This window comes from Sipha flava, unplaced genomic scaffold (genome assembly GCF_003268045.1).
Source record: "Sipha flava isolate LNK unplaced genomic scaffold, YSA_version1 249_pilon_pilon, whole genome shotgun sequence".
Lineage (NCBI taxonomy): Eukaryota > Metazoa > Arthropoda > Insecta > Hemiptera > Aphididae > Sipha > Sipha flava.
This window is the reverse complement of record NW_020272898.1, coordinates 477664-500066: the sequence shown is the minus strand read 5'-3', so window position 1 is coordinate 500066 and position 22403 is coordinate 477664. Positions and strand designations below refer to the sequence as shown.

General features: G+C 26.3%; 2 protein-coding genes across 2 annotated transcripts in view; both read right to left on the bottom strand.

Annotated features, from left to right (window-relative positions):
- The window catches only part of LOC112684356, a 186937-nt gene that overhangs the window by 102056 nt on the left and 62478 nt on the right, over nt 1-22403 (bottom strand). The window lies entirely within an intron of this gene.
- Nucleotides 13384-15617, bottom strand: LOC112684355. Its single transcript, XM_025555838.1, has one exon. It carries the CDS (start codon nt 15567-15569, stop codon nt 13464-13466), a length of 2106 nt encoding a protein of 701 aa, XP_025411623.1. The 5' UTR covers nt 15570-15617; the 3' UTR covers nt 13384-13463.

Sequence of the window (22403 nt, the reverse complement as noted above, 5' to 3'; positions counted from 1 at the left end):
ATCTTAAATATCTTATTAAGTGTTCATAACACACATGCGCTGGTTGGTCCGGTTTAATACTGATGTTTTCCAAGAGTTTTGATTGTAACGAGTGGTGAATAAAACTTCCGATCGCATAAAATAAGTGAGGTAAAGAATGATGTAGACATTCAATTGAGCTTAACGAAATGTATTTAACTAGTTATAATAAGCTTGTACCTGCAATACATTTTCAAAACAACGAAATCCTTACAATAACTCAAACCAAATATTTAGGTTTAATCTTAGACAACCCTCTTACTCGGGGTATACACTTGAAAACTATAATAAAAGTTCATATCACATGTACAAATAAACACTATTATATATAGATATTCTAAAACAAAATCTTATCAATAATGACACTAAAATTATGTATTTTGTGAGAAACCAAAGCATAATTTCGAATTCGAAATCCCATGACTTCATAAGACTTCTCTGACTAATGAAGTTTTTGAATTTTTTAAAAATAAATCGACCATTTTATCTACCTCATTACGATTCCCGAGAAACATTACCATTATGACGTTGCTGATTTCAAGACACCAATGACGTAGCAAGGGTATAGCGAACTGTACCTACGCCAAGGGCACGACATTGTAATACTTTTTATTTTTATTCTACTTTCTAAACGAAATTTTTCCATTATACTTTTTGAAATATGAGGTTTTGTCTGACTGAGCACACTACGTGTTAATTTAATAATAAAGTTATGAAAATAGTACAAGGGAATTTTTATTGGAAATTCAATATGAGCAAACGATAGATGAATTGGCCAGCCTAAAGTAAGAAAAGAAAATCTTCATAGCTTAAAATTAACATTTTAATAATCTCTTGAGTCTCAATTTTATAAACTTTGCATGTACCTGATGATGAAATTATAATTTGAAACCGGTCGTACTTTATGAATATAATAATACTCCGGACTAAGCTTTTATTTATTTATTTATTAATTTATATATTAATTTACAATTATTAATAATTTAACGATCTAGAACAAATGGACGTAGTCGTTTGGACGTGGGGACAAATGGATGTCAAAAAAAAAATATATATATATATACATATATATAAATCAGTAAATTAAATAAATAAGTTAATTATATTTATTATAATATGTAAATTTTAATGCCAAAAATATTCATTCAAAAAAACTTCACTATCGCGATTTGAATTAATTAATGACATCTTACATGTACACTTGAATGCAATTGCAATGAATGCACGACTAACATGGTTCTATATGTGTATTGTCGTGTCTCGTGTATCACCGTGTTTCAAAAATGTGTGATAATTATTACAAAATGTAAAAACCAATAAGTTATATATATTGATATAAAAGATACCTATTGCCAAAACGATAAAATTTGATAACATTTGATTTTATGATACGATACCATTCGTTATATTATGAACATAAAATATCAATGGTTATATTACTTATAAATATATATATAAATTTTTTTTTTACGTCCATTTGTCCCCACGTCTAAACGGCTACGTCCAATTGTCCCTATTCGATAATTTAATAATTTCAAATTTTTATTATTTTATTATTTAAAAATATGAGCTTATAACCTAACACAAAATAATGATCAAGAACAATAACTACTGAAAAATAAAATAAATCTAAGACTAAAATAATTTGGGGGTCATTTTTAAAGTTATTGACAAATTTTTAGAACAACAAATCGGCAAAATAAACGTTAAGCACTTCGATGGAACGAATGCCGGTAGCTGTATATTTATTTAGAAAATAAGGCAAAATTATAAGTAAAGTTTTCAAATTCTTGGAGAACTTTTAGAGGCCACTATTATGGAAATTGAAATAAAACTATTATCCAAAATAAGAGCATAATACAATACAAAAACGTAAAATATTTTTTAACAAATATCACCAAAGTGATTTCAGGAAGAACCAGAATCTGTAAAGTCAGATGAATTATTTTAATTACGGTTTTTTACATTTAAGTACGTTTTATGTGAACTTATTGTCCTGGAATCAACCTACCTATATATTAAGTCTTGATGCTTTTTTTAAATCTAATTCAAAAGAACATTAATTAATATTTAATTATCTTGTAATGTATTTGAACATTGAAGATTATAATTATTTCAATATATACATATTTATTTTTCAATGACTCTGTCATAATGATCATAAAATAAATTATATCATTTGTATATATTTGATTACATGAATGTTAGCGTTTAGGAAAAATTATTATACTAGATATTAAAATCTTTTTTATGCATTAGATATTTATTTAGGTATTAATATTATAAATGTATTCAGTTATTAAAGTATGCACATTTATTTACATTTTGCAATTTTACCGCTTATAAATACATATATACACATATATACTACTCATATATACGATCATACATGTATGAATATAAGTAAAAATTACTGCTACAAAATCAGCATTAAATTATTAGCTATGTTATAATTTGAAATTATAAATACTTGTTTAATTTAAGTGATTATATAATCTTTTCTGCTGATTTGTTTACGTTTATAAAAAATGACATTGAACATAAATATTTGTATATTACTACAACAACTTAATGATGAAACTCATAATATAGAGTTCATACTATTCAATATAAAATAGAACACTTTTAGAGATTGATTCAAAAATAATTAAATGAAAAAACTATTTCTTACAAAATTTAATAATTGAAATGTGTATATTTGCATCCATTTATATTGCAAAAGTAATCATACTGTAAACTAATTTAATTAATTAGTAGAAATCAGTGATTTGAAGTGATTCAAAGAAAACATTGATATTTTGAAATTCGATCAACGAGAAAAGTTACTTTTTAGTGAATGGATATTATCTAATACTCAGTTTTCCTTGAATTATGAACAAGTCAAAAACCTCTGTTGGAAATTATTTTTAAGAAAAATTTAAATCTCTTTGAACCATAACGAAAATAAGAATATTTGAAAAAATAATTTTGCTACCAAAAATGATTAACTTAACTTCCAAACAAAATATAACTGATTCCTTAAAATCCTTAAGTAATATAATGTTTAATGTAAATTATTTTCAACAAATATAATATTAAACGAAAATAAAAATATGTCGCTAGTTTATAATGGATTGCAATCCATTTTTTTTTTTTTTTTTTTACAAGCTTTAGCATATTCAAAATTGAACACTGAGTTTTTTTACTATTTGTATTATTATTTTTGATTAAAATATATTTTTGTGAATAAACCCCTATCGTTAGACTTTTGACAAAGGGTTTTTCTCGAACTGTAGTTTTTCGGGTTTTTGGCCCAAAGAGAACAATACTTGTACGTTTCATTTTATCCGATTTCTACGGATGCTTTTAACAGTTATTTGGCGTTCCAAGAGTTATGTGAGAAAGTTTGACGTCTCCAGAGAAATAAAATGATCTATAAGGAACAACTGGAGGGTTAGATAGGACAGTAATAGCAGTGAAAACCTTTACTATGATCTTCTTTATTTGTCATCTCACGTGTCCCCAACGATGTGTATGTCTTTTTTTTGTATTTTTTTTTTTTTCGTATCCTTGCTGATGCTGATTTATAATTTGCTGATATAGTGCTCATACATGAACTCATAGAGATATATTCACACACAATGCAGTTTTACTTGATGTTTCCACACTTACACCGATAATGTCGGAATATAATTAAAATCTATTAAAAATACCAATAGTTGCGAGCAAGGAAGTTATCAAAGAGAATTGTTCTTGAAAACTAACGGTACTATAAAAATTTATGAGGACCGATAAAGAATGTAATTAGCTTTTTTGAAAGTGTTTGGTACTGGATAATATGATATGTTTATATTAAAGCAGAATATTTTGATATTCGAGAAATGTCTCTTGTGTGATTATTTGATTAAAACGACATATTTGAGTAACAAAAAGAGGCATTCAGTGTTTATGTGTAAAAAAAATTGATGATGTTGGAGAAAACTGATGATAATTCGACAATCACCTATTCGAGAGTTAATATAGAAAAATAATATATTTTTACGTTTTTATAACAAAATTACGTTCAAAAAGCTTTTAAGAGATATACTAAAAAAACATTGGTACTAACTATTATTTGATTAAATTAACTTACAGGGGGTAGAGGAAAATGGAATCGAGCATTTTTAATTTCAACATATTTTTAGTAATTATGACTTCATATTTTATTGTTACAGTCTAGTTAATAAATTATAATTTCACCAAATCAAAAAAAAACTTAATAATTTAAAACAAATAATAATTAAAATATAAAATTAAATATTTTATAGGTAGTGAATTTAATTACCTATACTATAAAATACATTATAATATCATAATTATTTTTTTGATTGATAAATTTAAGAACTATGTTATTAAGTACAAGAAAACAAAAAAAAAACTGAATATTAAAGAAAAAAAAAATATAAAAAAATGCATAAAATAATGATTTTAATTTAGATATTCCAGGAAAAGATTTTTCCAAATTTAAGATTTAAAATTAAATAATTTAGTGTTACCATTACATTACATTCGTATATTAGTTTGCTTACAGATGATAAAAAATATTTATCGTTACTATCAATCAGGATCTAGGAAGTTATACACTTAAGATAAAACAAAACTTTTGAATAAGAAGACAGTTTTTTATTTTACAATAAATACCATAATGTTGTTAGGTGTCGTTTTTATTCAATGACGTTTCGTGGAGTCAGGTCATTTTCGCCTCATGGGATTTTGTAAATGACAAGAAGGTTTTGAAGTTATTGATGACAACAATTTCATAGATAACAAATGATTACAAATACAATATAAATTAATAATACTAATAAATTAATGAGTCATTGTCGTACGCCACGCCGGTTCCCAATCGCGCTCACGCAGTCATTGAGTGATACATCGCGGTTGTTGTTGCAACGACTGCAACAATTTAACAATTTAAAGAGTTTAAAAATATTACCTAATAATTTCCTAATACCTATAAACTATTGGCTATGCATTTATAATTTTAATGGTTGATACGAACACTTTTATATTTTTATAAATTTTATTGAATAAGAATTTTTCTAGTTATAATTAATTTTTTGTCATTACGGCATGTAAATAAAAATTTAAAATTAAATTTACATCTTTAATAATCGAGATAATTTTTTCCTCTTGTTTTAATCCAGGGTATTCCTCCTTCCAGTAGTCCCAGCGCTGCAACCAATAGTTAATAGTAAATTTAACCTCGATTTTTTTTTTCAAAGTGTAAACTCTAATTATATTGTCCATTTATAAAAGTTATTGGCAAATTAAAATCCATAACTTATCCTATAATATATGTTTGCAATTTATTTATATTTATACCAATTGGATATAAATATGTGGTAAAGTAGTAATTAATTTAATCAGAATTTAATTATGAAATTTTAAATGAATATTATTCTGATTCTGAAATAATGAATCAGAAGATGTTTCAACGATTAAGAATTTATGTTATTGTGAATAATAATTATAATGATGATTACGGTATTATATTTAAGTAGCTTTATGTAAAGAGAGGTATGTATTGTATATAAAACAAAACAATATTATTCTTATTTTTAGAATACAAAAATAAGCTTATTTTTATGTGAAAAATGGTTTATATATTATTATAATGAGAAGTAATTTTTGATTTATTTATATCATACATTATTTATAGAGTTTTTTCAATCATCGTCTTAAAAAAAAAATTGTTGGTATTTCAAAAAACCACTTATAACTATTATACGTCAGGGAAGAATATTTAAGTATATTGAGGTCCCTTTCTGGAAACGTTGTGAGTAGACAATGATTTTATTTTTTATAAACATGAGATTTTTCCAATACAATGTATTATTATATATTATTTATATTATGTACAAAAAAAATGTAACTATAAATGTATTTTTGATTTTATTTAATAATTAATGCTGTCAAGAACCTCCGGCTATGAAGTCAACTTGGCCTTCTCCTGAATTTGACCTTTTATATATTGTGTCATGGTGAAGATTATGCGTTTTATCCATACTCACGTTAACAAACACGTAATACTAAGGATACAAAAAATATATATGTTACTTTATCATTTTAAAATCATTGTATCTTTTTAAATTATATTTGTTCGTAGTAAATCGGGATTTTTTCCGTCATTGAATAAATCAAACAAAAAAAAAATTAAATATTTTGCTATCTCACTTTTAAAACATTGTTTACTTAAAAACGTAATAATTTTTATTTAGTTACATTAATTATTTTTATAATTTATTTTATTGAAAAAGATGCTTATGCCGGTAAATCATTTTAAACCTTTGATTTTATCGTATCGAAAATATTGGCTAGTTTGTAATATTGTATATTATAAAATATATTCAAAAACTGTATCCAATTTTGAGATCTAATTTTTAAACAATACAAGATATATTGTTGTCCGGTATCACAAAATAACTTATTATTATGGTTATAATGTTTTACCGTTTATAATATATAGCAAATCATGTATGATTAAAAATAATAATAATATATTGGAAAATAAAAATATTACACAAAAATCCTGGAGCTCTAACGAACTTGTAATAAGTACACATATTAGGAGAAAAACATTTCGGAACCTATTACTAAGAAGTATACATTTTTACAACTGTAAGATACTTTTAATTATTCTACTTCGATTTCATACGAGTATACCATGAACTTAAAGAAAATCATTTGAAAAAACTTTAACATTTGTATTGAACACATGCATGTACCTATTTTGCCTATACAATGCGCCATGGAATATTTGTTTTATCAGTTACTTTAACCGAGGTTGGCTGTTACAAATTACCTATTTAATAACTAATGTCTTCAACGTCGTTGCAGTGTTGATAATGGCGATTAAAACGGAGTATTTTAAATATATGTATTGCAGAGGAAGTATACATCTACCATATAAATATAATATGTAATATATTCGTCATATTTCAAACAACTATATATGAATAACAGTATATATGATAATGTTTAATTTAAAATTAATCTGACTTTATCGAAAACAATCAGTAATTTTCAACTGCAATATTTTCATGTTCATAATTAATAAATGAAAATTATATTTAATTTACAATATTTTTAGGTTTATTGTCACGAATAATTGAGAGACGTTAGAGCAGTACTTATATCCAAGTGTCAACCGGAGAGAGATAGCTTAAAACATACGAAATAAATCTACTGTATGGGATGGTCTTAAAAACCGAAACCCCTCCCACTCCTAAATCACGGGTAACTGCCCTAACAATTTTATACAGGAATGTAATATAAAATTAGCAGGCCGCACACAATATACTTTTCCCTTTGCCGTAAGCATGTTTCGCTGAAAATATTCATCACCAAGTTTTGGGAAAGGATTTTAAATAAATTCTTCCCGAAAATCATTTTTTATTCAAAATATGTGCATATTACTTTGCGAATTTTCGTTCTGAGAGATGAAAATGTGACCAAATGTGACGTCATAGTTCCTAAAAATATAATATATTATTGTAATTGAACTTTTAGGTATGTGAAGTATGTTAACTTGCAATGGTTTAGACGTGTGGCAATCAAACAATTTGGGTTGCATTTATAAATACTAGGGGTGGACCGATCCTGAAACTGACAATTGACATCAGCCGATATTGATAGTAATGGTTTTTTATTAAACTTGATATTTGGACTGATATTGCAACGAAAAAGAACCATCAGCATAAAATAATCATATTAATAATATTTAAAACTATGGATACTACAAATATTTTATTATTGATAGTCTAATGTCATATTACTGCATTCATGATTAGTTCAAATTATTAGCAGTTTTATAAAGTATTGATTTTATTTGGTGTATGTTTATTTTACTTGAAGTTGGTTTTATATTGATTGCATAGATCTAAAGATTAACTGTCGATAACCATTGATTTTGCCCGTATCTAACAAAAAGTATCAATTTAAATTAATTATTTTAATAATTATCTACAACATATTTATGTGAAAAATCGAATTAAAATTATACACTTTTTAGATACCAAAAAAACTTTTAACATAAGATCTGCACAGTTTTTTGATCATCAAGGGTTATTATGACAAAGTTGTAAGAAGTATATTTTTTTAATACGTTAATTGTATATAGTATATAATATATGATATACTATAGTAACGAAATATTATATATATTTTTTTAAATAGTATTATAATTTATTTGCTTTAATTAATTTTTAATGTTATATCATATTGATGGAATTTTAACAATAATGATTTGACATTTGAATACTGTACAAATCTGTGTGTAAACCCATGCAATTAGAAATAAATTAAACACTATGCCATTATAGTTACACACTAAAGCACGCACAATAATACACTAAAATATAATTTATACAAACTCAACTTTCTTGTATATAATTTAGGTACAATTCTAGCAAATGTACTCTTAACGTATATTTTACCATACCCCTCGCAATAGATCTTTTTCACGTATAAACTTATCATATATGTAAATATTATTTAATATAATATAATATAATACCATACGTGGCAAACAAAGTAAATGTAAACATATCTATATATAACAAATTATTTTATTTTACCTTATTTTTTAACAATATTAAAAACTAAGTGATAAATATTAGATTTTATTTTTGAAATTTTATTTTATTATTGTGTATTATAATATTGAAAATAATGAAACTACATACATTTTGATAAGATATTGAATTTTATTAATTTATTTATGGTTTGTTTTATACATTGATAATGACATAAAGAATATATTTGTATTCAAGAAATTTAAAAAAAAATAAGTAATGTTATGTATTATATATTATATATTATATATTGGTAATGTTATGTTAGATCAACATAATATGTCATTTGATACTTTCAAAGTAAATTATTACTTGGAGTTTTTAAATTTAATATTCTAAGAGAATATTATTGAAATTTTCAGGTTTAAATTTCATGCCTGAAATTTTATCAAATATTATATTTTTTCTAAAGTTATGTCATTTTAATATAGAAAACTAATAGTTTTATGAGAATTTCTTAACTGAACAACCTAAAAAATCCACAAAGAGAATTTCCTCTAAAGTATTTGCCGTTTTACCGTTTAGAATTGTTTGGTTTAAAACTATTTACGTAGAGTATAATCTAATATATTTAATGATATGTATACCGGGCTTACGTAATACAATTTTCTTTAATATGAAATGGTTTTAAATCTCATAAAACTTAAATATTTAATTTATTTTTAAAATTATTTTCGATAAGCGTATTCAGTATTGAGGTGCTTAAATATTTTAATCTAAAATTTCAGGTTTTAAAAATATATTTATGAAGGTTTTTTTAAAATGCGAAACTCCTAAAAATTACTAACATTTTTAAAAATTTGCTTGCGTTATAGTTAGTATGTTTTAAAACTTACATTTACGCATAAAACGTAGGAACGAAAAAATTTTATTTATAAAAATGCAAATTTCATTCTACGATGGTTTAATTGGTAGTTTAATAGAATAAAAATGTTATATTTTGTTAAGTCTTTTGATAAAATAATATTTTATTTTATTTTTATCAAGGTGTTAATAAATTCATATTAAACAAATAATAATTGTTGGAACAAAACATTTACAGACCATTTTGTAAGTAAAATTAAATTTTTTCAACTTTAATTGTTTTTAACATTAATGAAAAAACAAATTTGATTATTTAAGTAAAGAGTTGTCGACATTAGTCCTATTATATTATTATTATATAGCAGCGTTGGAATTTTACACAATGTTTTCGCTGCATTAAACAAGTTTTTTTTGAATATTAATATATGCACCATTATTTTATATTCTTTTACACCTTAATAATCGGATAATAAAACTGAGCATAGATTTCAATGAAAATTCACTTCTAACAATCAAAATAAAAATTCACCCGTAGAAAAGGTTTATCACTCATTTTAGTGAATTGTATTGTTTACAGTGCAGATATAGTGTATTCAATTTATAGTTCACTAATACTAACTGTTTATTCTGAAACTTTTTCTGTAAAAATACTAATTCGTTTTATCGGATTTTGCGAGTCAAACGTACACTACAGTATATTAAATTATAAATTAATTTTCATACGAATAGTCAATATACGAAGCGTGGTGTTATTGAAATAAAGTTTATTGCGAAAGCGTTATAGTTTGATAGTAGTCAGTTCAACAAACCAGCAAAACGATTTATATATATATATATATATATATATATAAATTTACCATATTAACCAATTGGTAATAAATTGGATACTGGAAATTGTAAGTTGTAATCTTTTGAAACCCTTAAAAAAAGGTTTTTGAATTCAGAATAATAGGCTGCCTAATACACTGGATCCATAAAAATTGTTTTAAGTGCTATATTTTAAATTATGAAGTCTTGAATATTAGTCCTTACAAATTATTATGAATTTTTACTAATTTTTTGTAGAAAAAATAAGATAAAATCGAAATATATATTTCTAGGTGTAACTAGGTTGACGGACCTCTGTTGTAGTAATGCCTATAACAAGTTAAGGTATTTGAAATCCTGCCACGGATTATAAACTATTTTCTCGTTCGAAGTATGAATCGCGTACAAATCTACAAGAATTTAAACTTTGGGCTGTATACTTGTATAGACGAACTGAAGGGTAGGTACGTACTCTTTATAAAGGTACTCGGTACTCTTTGAAGAGATGATGAATTTTCAAATACATTATAACCTCTGTCCCACTTGTTGCAAGAAAAATGTGACTGAGGTGTGTATAGGTATTTGTGATAGTTTTACACAGCCACAATTAAGATAATGCATCGAGTTCCTCTCCATCGGTTTCTTATAATAATCATAATAAAAATAATAATACACTGGCAATTAAGAATTCCGTCAGACACGGTTAATAACATAAGATTATCGAAAAGAACCAGCGAGATGAAGATTGGTGATTCGGTAAACGTTGTGCTCTGCAGGTACTGTATGCTTTTTCTTTTTTCGGATGCTCATTTACTATACTAATGCGTGTATAGTGATGAATGAACGTGCGCCGTCGACCGAATGTTTTGTTGATCGTTTCTCACTCTCAAGACGAAACGCTATCGTTTTCCGTAACGGGCTTAAAACAATTTACACAAAGGGCGGCCGAGGACGTCCGATGAGCTCTTATACACTCCTTCGCTACCACTTATATATATATATATTAAACAACGTATCCGGTCGGTCAGAGGCAGAGCGCACGGCTGTCAATAAATAAAACAATATAATAATGTTTGTTGAGTTTTCAATCGTCTGTCGTCTTTTTATATTTTTCCTTGCCAATTTTTCAATCGACCTGTCACACGGTGCTTTTAAAAACTTTTAACTACTCACCGTGAGCGGTGCCCGACACACGCAAGAGAAATTTAACGGGCATTATTTTTATATTTTATATCATTATATCGTTCTTTGCCAAAACAAAAACACCGTTATGGTAGCACGGTCGAAAACATACCATTGATGGAGAAATTAAACGAATTACAAACACTTTTTATTTCAATTTCCATGCTTCCCAACTTTTGACGTGTTTATTAGTGTAAAAACACATATTATTTTATCCTTTATCCCGAGTTCAGCTCAATCATGTAAATCCCATCAATAAATATGGCCTGCCTATGCACTCAAATTACATAAACCCAGTTATACATATAATAGCTTTCATATAAGTTATTGAATCCAGTAATTATTTTTTATATTTCAACAAATTTGATTCACACAAGAAGATATTCTCATCATAAAAAGGTCACAAAAATATATTTTTAATTTAACATTATAAATTCTATGACTATAATGTAATCGTTTAAATTATTTATATTATTTCTTGTGAGTGTATGGTAGTAAATTGGTTTTTGCATTTTTAATCGGAATTAATATAAATAGATATTTTTTCTCAGTAAATTTGAAATGAAATATTATTAAAATAAAGCTTTAATATTCAATGTATCAACTTAGATAGAGATCAATAGTTTTTTAGGAAATATAAGGAAATGTAAGGAAATGTAGAACACATTTAGGTTAGGTAACTGAATTCAGAGGTTTTGCGTCAATCATTGTGACAACTAAAATGTGTATGTAAATAAACGTACTGAGAGAGTATAAGGTTTTTATATTGAATCTATTTTCATAATATATATCATAAATCGAAATTACGCAACATATCAATAGTAATTTAATGATCTTTAAAATCGGTGGTTTATTCTTAAAGGATATAAAAATATTTAACATATTAAATTCGTTGATTATTTAACATTAGATTGTATTGTAAATCAGTCGCTTCATAAATTTAATTAAATAAGTTGATTGGTATTTGTTTGAAAAAGAATAAAAAGTTTCAATATAAGTATAATTTTTATATAAATATTTATTAAATACAAAAATAGGATAATAATCTTTGAGTCAGGATTTAAATGTGGGCAATTAAATTGTTAAACAAAACAATCGATACATTTGCGTACATTGTATTGAAATTTTAATTTAGCTGTTCACATTAGTCTATGTTATGCTACTATTTAATAGTGTAACATTTATGAAGTATCTATTGATTATCACTTTTTCCTTCGTATATAATTTTCCATTTAATTCAATTACTCAATTTACGTCACTTGAAACTACGCAACGAGTGCTTGTGATAAAAACTGACGAAAAGTTTATAAAAAAATACCTGTAACTTAATATTTATTTATTTTAGTTTTTGTTTATTTTATTTAATATATTTATTATTTTTGTGCGAATTGTAATCAAGACGTGTGGTTTCTCTGCTTCCTAAAATACGCAGAAATTATACATCATACTCGTAGGTATGCACATTAAAATTTGATTTATTTATATTCTCAAGTATGGCCTCCTCTGGTGAATCGAATCGAATTACTGCGGAACTTGAATTATTTCAACGTCTAAGATACGGCAGAGAATAAATGCTCATAATTCACGTCGGTAAACTTTTAAACGTCCTTCCCATGTACTCTGCAGTACGCCAATGTAAGAAATAAAAATATTTATAAATCTATTAATGTTACATTATTTCCGACGAATTATTATGCGCTCAATATGATTAAAATATAAACATTAAACAAAACTAACTATTGTTAACGAACGAAATATATTTTGATACCTTTCAAACAATATTATGCAGCCAATAACTTTGTTTTATTGCTTTAAATAATGTTTTAATTGTTTTGTTCTCAGAAATTCAATGATATTTTCCTTTCAAATTCATATTACAATAATAAAAGAGGACTAAGAAAATATACATGTACTAATTGAATTGAAATTTTTTCTAAGATAAATGCTGTACTTTTTTTTTTTTTTTTTTTATTAGCTTTTAGTATACAACTATGATAGCTCGACATTTACAGAGATTATAAATAAAACAATATTATACATTAAACATTAGTGTACATATTAAATAATGAAGCCAGCATCCAATATAAAGGAAATTATTAATTTGATGGCGATAGTGGATTTTGTGTTAAGTATGGAGTGGATATTTAAGGGGATATTAAGAGTCTTAAGTTCATTAATTAAAATAATGCGATTGAGTTGAAGTGCAGGGCAGTCGAGTAGAATATGGGATAAGTCACAAATGCATTCATTTAAGTGAAGAGTACAGAACGGAGAATCATTAAGGCCAAGTTTGAAGGAGTGACTAGGAAGAAGGTGATGTCCTATGCGTAGCCTATTAAATTGTACTATATATGGTCTATGTAAGTATAAGTTATTGAACCAGGTTGTTTTTAGGATATTTGGTGTAATATTTCTGTATCTTGAGGCGAATTCGGCAGGTAGATTGTTCCAGAGAGAGAACCAAATATTAGTAGAGTATTGTTTTATAAGCGATGTGAAGTCAGAATGGGGGAGTTGAGAAATAGAAGGAAAGATGAGATTGGATGAAGATTTAGCAAGGTGGTCTGCAACTTCATTACCATGTATGCCTGTATGACTAGGAACCCAAAGAAAGTGGATGTTATAGTTAGTTTGATTTAATGTAAAAATAAGGGATTTGATGCGAAGAATAAGTGGAGACAGGTGAGAGTTAAATGGGTTTGAATTTAAGGCTTGGAGGCACGACATAGAATCTGAGACAATTAAGTAATTGTTGGGGGGAAAATTTTGAATAAGTTTTAGGGCTTCGGTGATGGCATAACACTCAGCTGTAAAGGAAGAAGACGTAGGAGGAAGGTTATTGTTAAAAGAGAGCTGTAGATCAGGAATATAGAATGCATATCCAGCGGAGAGAGGGGAGACTGATCCATCAGTATAAATCGCGATGAAGTTTAAAAAACTTTCATTAAGATAATTCAAAACGGCTGCATTAACCGAGGAAGAAGACATAGATTTAAAATCATTGGAGGATAGATCTAAAAATTTATTATCAGAATGAATCTGAGGGGAAAAGATAAGAGAGTCGTAAGATTGCTCGTAAAGAGGGAGTTTAGTTGAATTGATAATATATTGGTGGAAATTTGAGATAGAATGTGCTATAATTGATAATACGGGCATAGATTTAGGAACATATCGCCAATTAAGGTACAGTGAGTAATAAATGTCAAAGATACGGTGATCGCTATAGGATAGTGATTTCAAGAGAAATTTGCCGGCAAGCCAGTGGCATCTGATATTAAATGGAGGGCAAGTAGATTCAACTTCCATAGCAGGGCAAGGTGTAGAACTGACGTAACCCATAATGGTTCTGATACATGAGGCTTGGAGTTTATTGATTTTTTTCCAATTAGAAAAGGAAGCCGATCCGAAAAGAAAGCATCCGTAATCAATTTTGGAGCGTATAATAGACAAATATATAGATAATAGACTTGAAGGGTGAGAGCCCCCCCAAGTACCAGTTACCGATCGGAGGAAGTTGGACCATCGAGAAACAAACGCTGTGAGAGTAGAAATATGTGGAATCCAGCGCAATTTGGGGTCGAGAGTGATGCCAAGATAGGTAATATTGGGAACAAAAGGGATAACATAGTTGTTGAGATATGTATTAAGGTTGTTTAAATATCTACGACGAGTGAAAATGATCGATTTGCATTTTTCAGGGGCAACATCAAAAGACACTTTGATTAGAATATCATTCAGATCTATCAGGGCAGAGTTGAGGCTATCGATAGCAAGATTAAGATGTTTATTAGAAGAGAATATTACTAAATCATCAGCGTATATAAGACATTTATGACCAGACTGAGAGAGATGCTTTTCAACAATACTCATATATACATTGAATAGGATTGGGCTGAGGCAGCTACCTTGTGGAAGGCCAGTGAAAGTGGATCGAGTGTTTGACGATCTGAAGGGAGAGAAGAAAACAAGTTTTCTGAAATTGAAGAGAGCAGATAGAACATTACAGAACTTAGGGGGGACATTTAATGAGAGAAGATAGGTAATGAGGGTAGGAATGTTCACGGAATCGAAGGCGCCGCGGATGTCCACAAATGTGGCGACAAGGAATTCCTTATTATTAAAAGCATGGTAAATGTTACCAATGAAAGTCGAGAGGCATTCCATAGTACCTAAACCCTTCCTAAAGGCAAACAAGTTTGCAGGTAGAACAGAGTTGGATTCAAGCCACCAATAAATGCTGTACTTAATACAGTGTTTTGATTTATACCTATTTTAATTTCAACATAATACTTAAATAAATAAATATCATATTGTTATTAAAACTCTTGGACAATACAATCATACACAAAATTTAAATGAAAAAATAGGAACACAAGTTATACTACTAGTCTTGTTAACTAGTAGGGTACTAGCCAAAGTGTACTGTATATTATAATCATTTTTAATTTTCTATATTATTATTTATCGTTAACATGAAAATTACAATTATACTCGGCGTAGATAACTTCTATGCACATTGCGCAAAATACTGTAGATGAGATAAAGAAAACCTGGCACCTAATTATAATATATATTTCATTCTATATTAAACCGTTAACATGATGATATCACGTTTTTAATAAGTGAACGACAGAGTTCCCCCTACTTCCCCCATAAATATTTGACTTTTGTTGTAATCATTACAATAATCCGTTACAATTTCTCTGCCGGAAAACCTCCAATTCTATCGCGTGCGTTCTACACGATTATAATAATTATTATTATCATAAGCAATGTCGGTCCTATACACATATTATAAAATATCTACTAACATACGTGCTTTCAACGCAAGAACATAAGGCAGAAAAGTATGGTCATAAAATGTAATTTTTAAATATCAATACATAACGATGCTGTACCGAAAATAATGTAGGTTTTAATAAATTCCGTTTGTAATAGTAAAATAATAATAAAAAATAAAAAATAAAAAAATAAAAATAAACCTATTAAAATAATTATTTTAACGAAACGTTTTTCGATGGTGAAAATTTATAATAATAATTGTGTCTTGAAATTAGCAAAAAATGTATACGATTGAGATGTAAAGTAAATCTATAAATCATTGTGAGCAGTGATTTAAATTTTCACTTTTCTTATCAGAAGGTGAGAGTAATTATATACATATTAAATACTTCATAACAAATGATTTTATCAGGATCGACTTCTAAAATAAAGAAAATTAAATTAATTTGATGAAGATTTTTGTTTGGAGAATGTAATGAGGTATGAATTGAAAAATTCACAAATTCGTTTATTTTTAGTAAAAAAAACTGACAAACATGTTCGATGAGAGTTTGAAAAAAAAATTATCGATCATATCGTTATGATAAGACTATCCAATATAAAAAATTAAATAAGCGATAACAATCCCTGAATTTCTGTAGATTAGAAAATTAAAAATTGATATAAATGATCGTTATGTGACGAATTTATTGATTTGAATTTTAAATTCAAATCATCCTTCTCGTTCTTTTCTCTTAACATGTAAAATTTTAGAAATAATTAACCATTCTACTGTAGTTCTTGGATGGAACTGTTGAAAAAATGTTGTTGATGCTGCACCGTACATGGTAAAAACTAAACTGTAATAGTTTTCTATCCTAATTCAATTCAAGTTACATGTGTAAGCTCATATGTTTTGTAGGGTTGCTGAAAAAGTCAAATAAATTTATCCAGATATAAATTAATTAATAATATAAAAATATTATTTCTAAAATAAATGTCTCTCTGTTTTAGCAAGTATTAACTAGATTAAGAATCGGTAGGAATTTATTATTTTTAATTGTAATCATCTCTAATGTTTAAAAAGAGTCACAGAAGAATTAAGTAATTAAAAGTTTACCACTCAGTCTATATTTAAATGTAAAACAGTTTTTGATTTGGAAATTTTAGAAAGTTAAATAATTTTTATTAAAACTGCTGGTAATAATCATTATAAGTATAGAAAAGTCAAATGTATCTCTAGTTGATTCAATAAAAAAATTGAAAATACAATTGCTAAACCTCAAAAATTACCCGGAAAAAATGGAGATGAAATAAAAATAAGAATTGACTAAGTTCAACAAACAAATCAAGAGCTCATAATTTTGAAAAACTTTGTGAAAGTTTTGAATGAAAATAATGGATTCAACATATAGATAATTATTCACTGTTTATGATAATCGATTTGCAAAATGTGCCTGTAACTTCAATTGACGTCAAACGATCTCCAATATTTGTAAAAAAATTTAAACAGACCGTCATACCAAAGTAATACCAAAACGCATGGAAAAAATATACTGTTTTTAATTATTGTTTAAATTAAAAAATAAATAAAAAAAATGTTAAGTTGAAGTTTTATTTAAGTTGTATTAAATTTTATTATACGAGTATACTAATTTATGTCTGTTTTATTATTACTTCGCACTTAATTATTTTGCTTATGAATGTATATTTTTAATATAAGAGAATATATTAATAAAAAATAATATTTTTTGAATATTTTATTATGGTCTTAAATGAATATAGACGAATTTTTTAAATTTTTTAAAGAATATTAGCATCATATTTTCGATATTTGAAGAGAATATTATTTCTGTTTCTAGTAATGATCAAGTGCTTTGATATGATTTGCTTCTTTAGACTTGGAGAAAAATTAAAGTATACCAACAACTTAAATATTATATTGATAGAGGTATATACGCATAAGATAGCATTTGTGACTCGACAATCTTAATATTTACCCGCTCTTTACGCAATGTACGTGATATTTCAAATCAACGGAGCAAATTATGTGCCTATTTTTTATGGCATGGGGGTCATCATTAAGGTATTGTTGGGTTTATTTTTGAACGGTAAACATGACTCAAAGTGCAAAAAATTGTGCGTATACCAAATCTATTTTTGTATATGACGTAATCGACCAATTTGCCAATCCAATTGAGTAGGACCATAAATGCGTGTGTGTGTAAGAGAACAGAGGATTCTATTTAGTTTTCGAATTTTTGTACGGTGTTTAAGATTAAATATGAAATATGCAGGTGCGTTGACCCAGCACCCGCACTTTCGAAATCATGAATTGTAATCAAGCAGTATTATGTACTTTATTTTGTACAATTTTGTACAACCCCCAAACCTCCCCGAAATTCAATTTCATCTTACGGGTGTTATCGTGTATCTTTTATCAATATTGTATCTAAGATACTTTTATCGAATATACAGCACTTCCTTTTAGGTAGAAGTAGTTGCTGTTGATTAACTTATATAATTCAAAAAGAATCAATAGAATATATTAGGTAAGTTCGCAGATATCAAGATTTAAAATTATGTCAATTATATTAAGTAGGTGCATTATTTTAATAATAGTTAAATTAATCATTTATATATTTATATATTAATATTATATTACATTTTTACATTTTTTAATGAATGATTTATTTTCTGATAAGAATAAAAAAAAAAATCGAAGAGTATCTACATTATATGCAGATACATTGGTACATGTATATGTCTTGTTTCTACTAAACACAGTTAACATAAGAATGTCAACGCCGATTAGGTATAGATACTAGGATTAAGCTGTAGGTAACTTTTTTAACACGTGTAAAAAATAAACAAGGTTCAAAGACCGCATGTTAAATATTTTTTTGAATATACATTTTATTTTAATTTAAATTTCAGAATCGTCATTTATAACACTTTTAGTGATTAATAATAAAGAACGTTATAGTGAAATACAAAGCGTACTCACGCGTTTCAAGCTGCTCGATGTGTCCATAAATAATACTTAAAAAATATGTATATTAATATAAAATAATATAAATATGTTTACGAAGAGTAATAAGCCAATTAAAATTATAAATACCGATAATTCCCACCTGCTGACATCGACGAACAAACTATTAACCAATATCAGTTATATTTATATAATTTATAATGAGTTATTTTTATCGTCAATATAATTATTATTCAACTAGCTATACCTAATGTTACTTTTTTACTAATTTTTCTCAAAACTACTCCATTGTTGCTTATTGCCTTTTGGCTTTGGAAGGCAGTATACATGTCAATAAACATCGATTTATATTTGTTATGCTGTAGGTATACCGTAAAAGTTTTTATTATTTTAATATTGTCTGACCAATTTCTTGTCATCATCACAGTAGGAGTTGTAATTTAATATTGTTATCTTAATGTTAAGAATAAAAATATAATATTGCATTTCTAAAAATAGTCTAATACAATCTGATTTTAGGTTGTACAATAATAAATACTATTTATAACCAATGAACAATGATACTAAGTAGTTGGTACGTCGTACGTGGGCATTATGCTGCATTGCTACTTTCAACATTGTCGACTAATTCGTCTATTCATGATATCGCGCTTCTAAGCTTTACTACAACAAAATGTATCGAATATTTTGACTCATAGATTAATTTTATTTTAGTAATTTACTATAATTTTGTCTATAATAATATGTATTTGATGTTAATATGAACTTGAATGTACCTATCGCCTAATGTATTAATGTACTTTTGTTTTTCAAAATTTTGATCATTTAAATAAGTTACATTTATGTCGTGTATTAGGTATAATTTCCTTGAATTAAAATATTATTAAAATATAATTAAAACTTTTGTGTATTACTCTAATAAGTGATGACAAACGATAATAGAGAAAGAAAACAAAATAATTAAAATGAAAATATTAATGATGAAATTTTAAATTTGAAAGATCAAATTACTTTGGATGGCTATGCTATTATTGTATTAGTATAGGTATCTAAATAATATAAACAATGCAATGTATGATTCAACATACCTACAGCTTTAAGAAAAAAAACCAAAATACAGAATGTCCATCAATGTGTTAACAATAATATTGTTGATCAAATTTGCATAAAATAAATTTTAAATCTAAAATAAACGTATTATATTTTTTGGAAATTACAAATTATACTTAATAAAAGGTAAAATTATCATACATACAACTCTATTTAATTTTATATTTTTATTTTTTATCAGTCATATATTGACTATTTTTAAACTCTTTTCTAAAAGAAGAAATCTTTTGTTTGTTTACATACAGTCAATTGAATTAAATTAATTGTAGTAGGTAGTAGGTACCTATTATAGGTAATTGATAAATTTAAAATGTAGATCCTACACATTTAATATGATTGAATAGGTACTTGAATTTATTAAGAACCTTCAGAAACGCAATTAAATATTAATGCTATAGCAGTAGTGATTTGATCACTGCTATGGCAGTACTGTCCACCTGGATGGTAATATCATAATAATCACACACTTTGTCGAAATTTTTTCGGGATACAATATTTATTATATTTGATATTTATTTACGTAAATATTTAACGCACTAACAACTCGATAGTCGACACACAACTGCAACTGGATTACCAAAACTAAATATAACGAAAAAAATCATTACTTATAAATTATAAACAAAAATTGTATTATTAGCCAGATTGTTATTTGTTATACTGTATGGAAGAGGTTCCCAAACTGTGGGTCGCAATTATATTTTTAGTGGGTCGCGTTATATTTTTCATGTGTTTCTATTACTTATGGTTGATGTTTAATTGTTTAATTAGTTTTATTATAAACTTTTATCTGGGTTTGTGACAATTACAAATTTACTGCGACCAATAGACATAACGATATTTCTTTATATGTCTATGCTCGACTGTGTCAACACAACGCAATCAGATTAATGATTATTGAAAATATAGCAATATATTTGAAACAAATTGGTACCTGTATGACGTTCAAATAAATTGATTATTTTCAGTAACAAACGGTACATTGAATACGATACATGCACGCAGTTTAAATCTTGCCATTTTTCAAATAACCAATAAATTCGTTTTTTTTTGTGATTTTGTATAGTTACTATGGACAAATGGTTAAATAAAAAGTAAATAACTCAAAGTTCTACGAAAACTGAAGAATCAAAGATAATATCTGAGTCAGCGGTTAAAAAAGAAAATTAATTGATGATGAGCTTACAACAAGTTCTTTGCAATCAATATAACAAATGGATATCAATCCAGCTATGAAAAATAGGAAACAATTACATCCTTCACATTAAAATTATATATTTATTAATTAAATTACATAGTATAAACTATTTTTTATAAATATAATAATTTTCTTCAATTTAAAATGATTTATTTAATTATTATTTATTTAAATATTATATATATTATTTATTTATTTATTTAAAAACAGCAAAAAAAAATAGTATAAACTTTGTTTTATAAATTTAATACTTTTCTTCAATTTAAAATGATAAAAATAGCAAAAAAAAGAATAAGGTCAATGATATTATTTTGGGTCGTCAAAATTGAAATAATTTTCAAAATGGGTCGTACTATAAGAAGTTTGGGAACCTCTGCTGTATGGTATTAATTTTGAAATGAAAAGAAACAGTTTTCAGAAATAATTGTCAATAAAATTCCCGATAACATATTATAAACGGCAAATACTAAAAATAGAAATAATTGGTTATAAAATACAATGCCTAATGATCTGTTGAGTCGCAGTGGGGCAGTAAATATTAAATATCTTAAATTAAATTTTAAAGATTTTTTTAGGAGCTAAATTTTTTCGGTATTTCAAGAAAAAAAAACTAAAAAAATCGAAAATTTCAATGGTCTATAAATATTTTGAAAATTTAATAATAAATATATAACACTAATATAAACATTTGGTTAAAATTTCAAGTCTTTACAATGATTCACTTTTGAGTTACAGCAAAATCAAAAAATCGATATAGTCGAAAAGTGGTTATACGTAAATTCCTGTTTTTCCGTTAATTTTTCAGTGTTATTACAGAGTCTTAAAAACTAATATAAATTTTTTACTATTAACCACTTAAAGTATAAACTAGATTAAATTTCCTTTTTGAAGAGGGGCTGAAGTCAAAAATCAAAGCACTATTACTACTCCAAAACGT

Excerpts from the sequence above, each read along its gene's own strand:
- LOC112684355 (XM_025555838.1), bottom strand. The coding sequence starts at position 15,569 with ATGGAATGCCTCTCGACTTTCATTGGTAACATTTACCATGCTTTTAAT.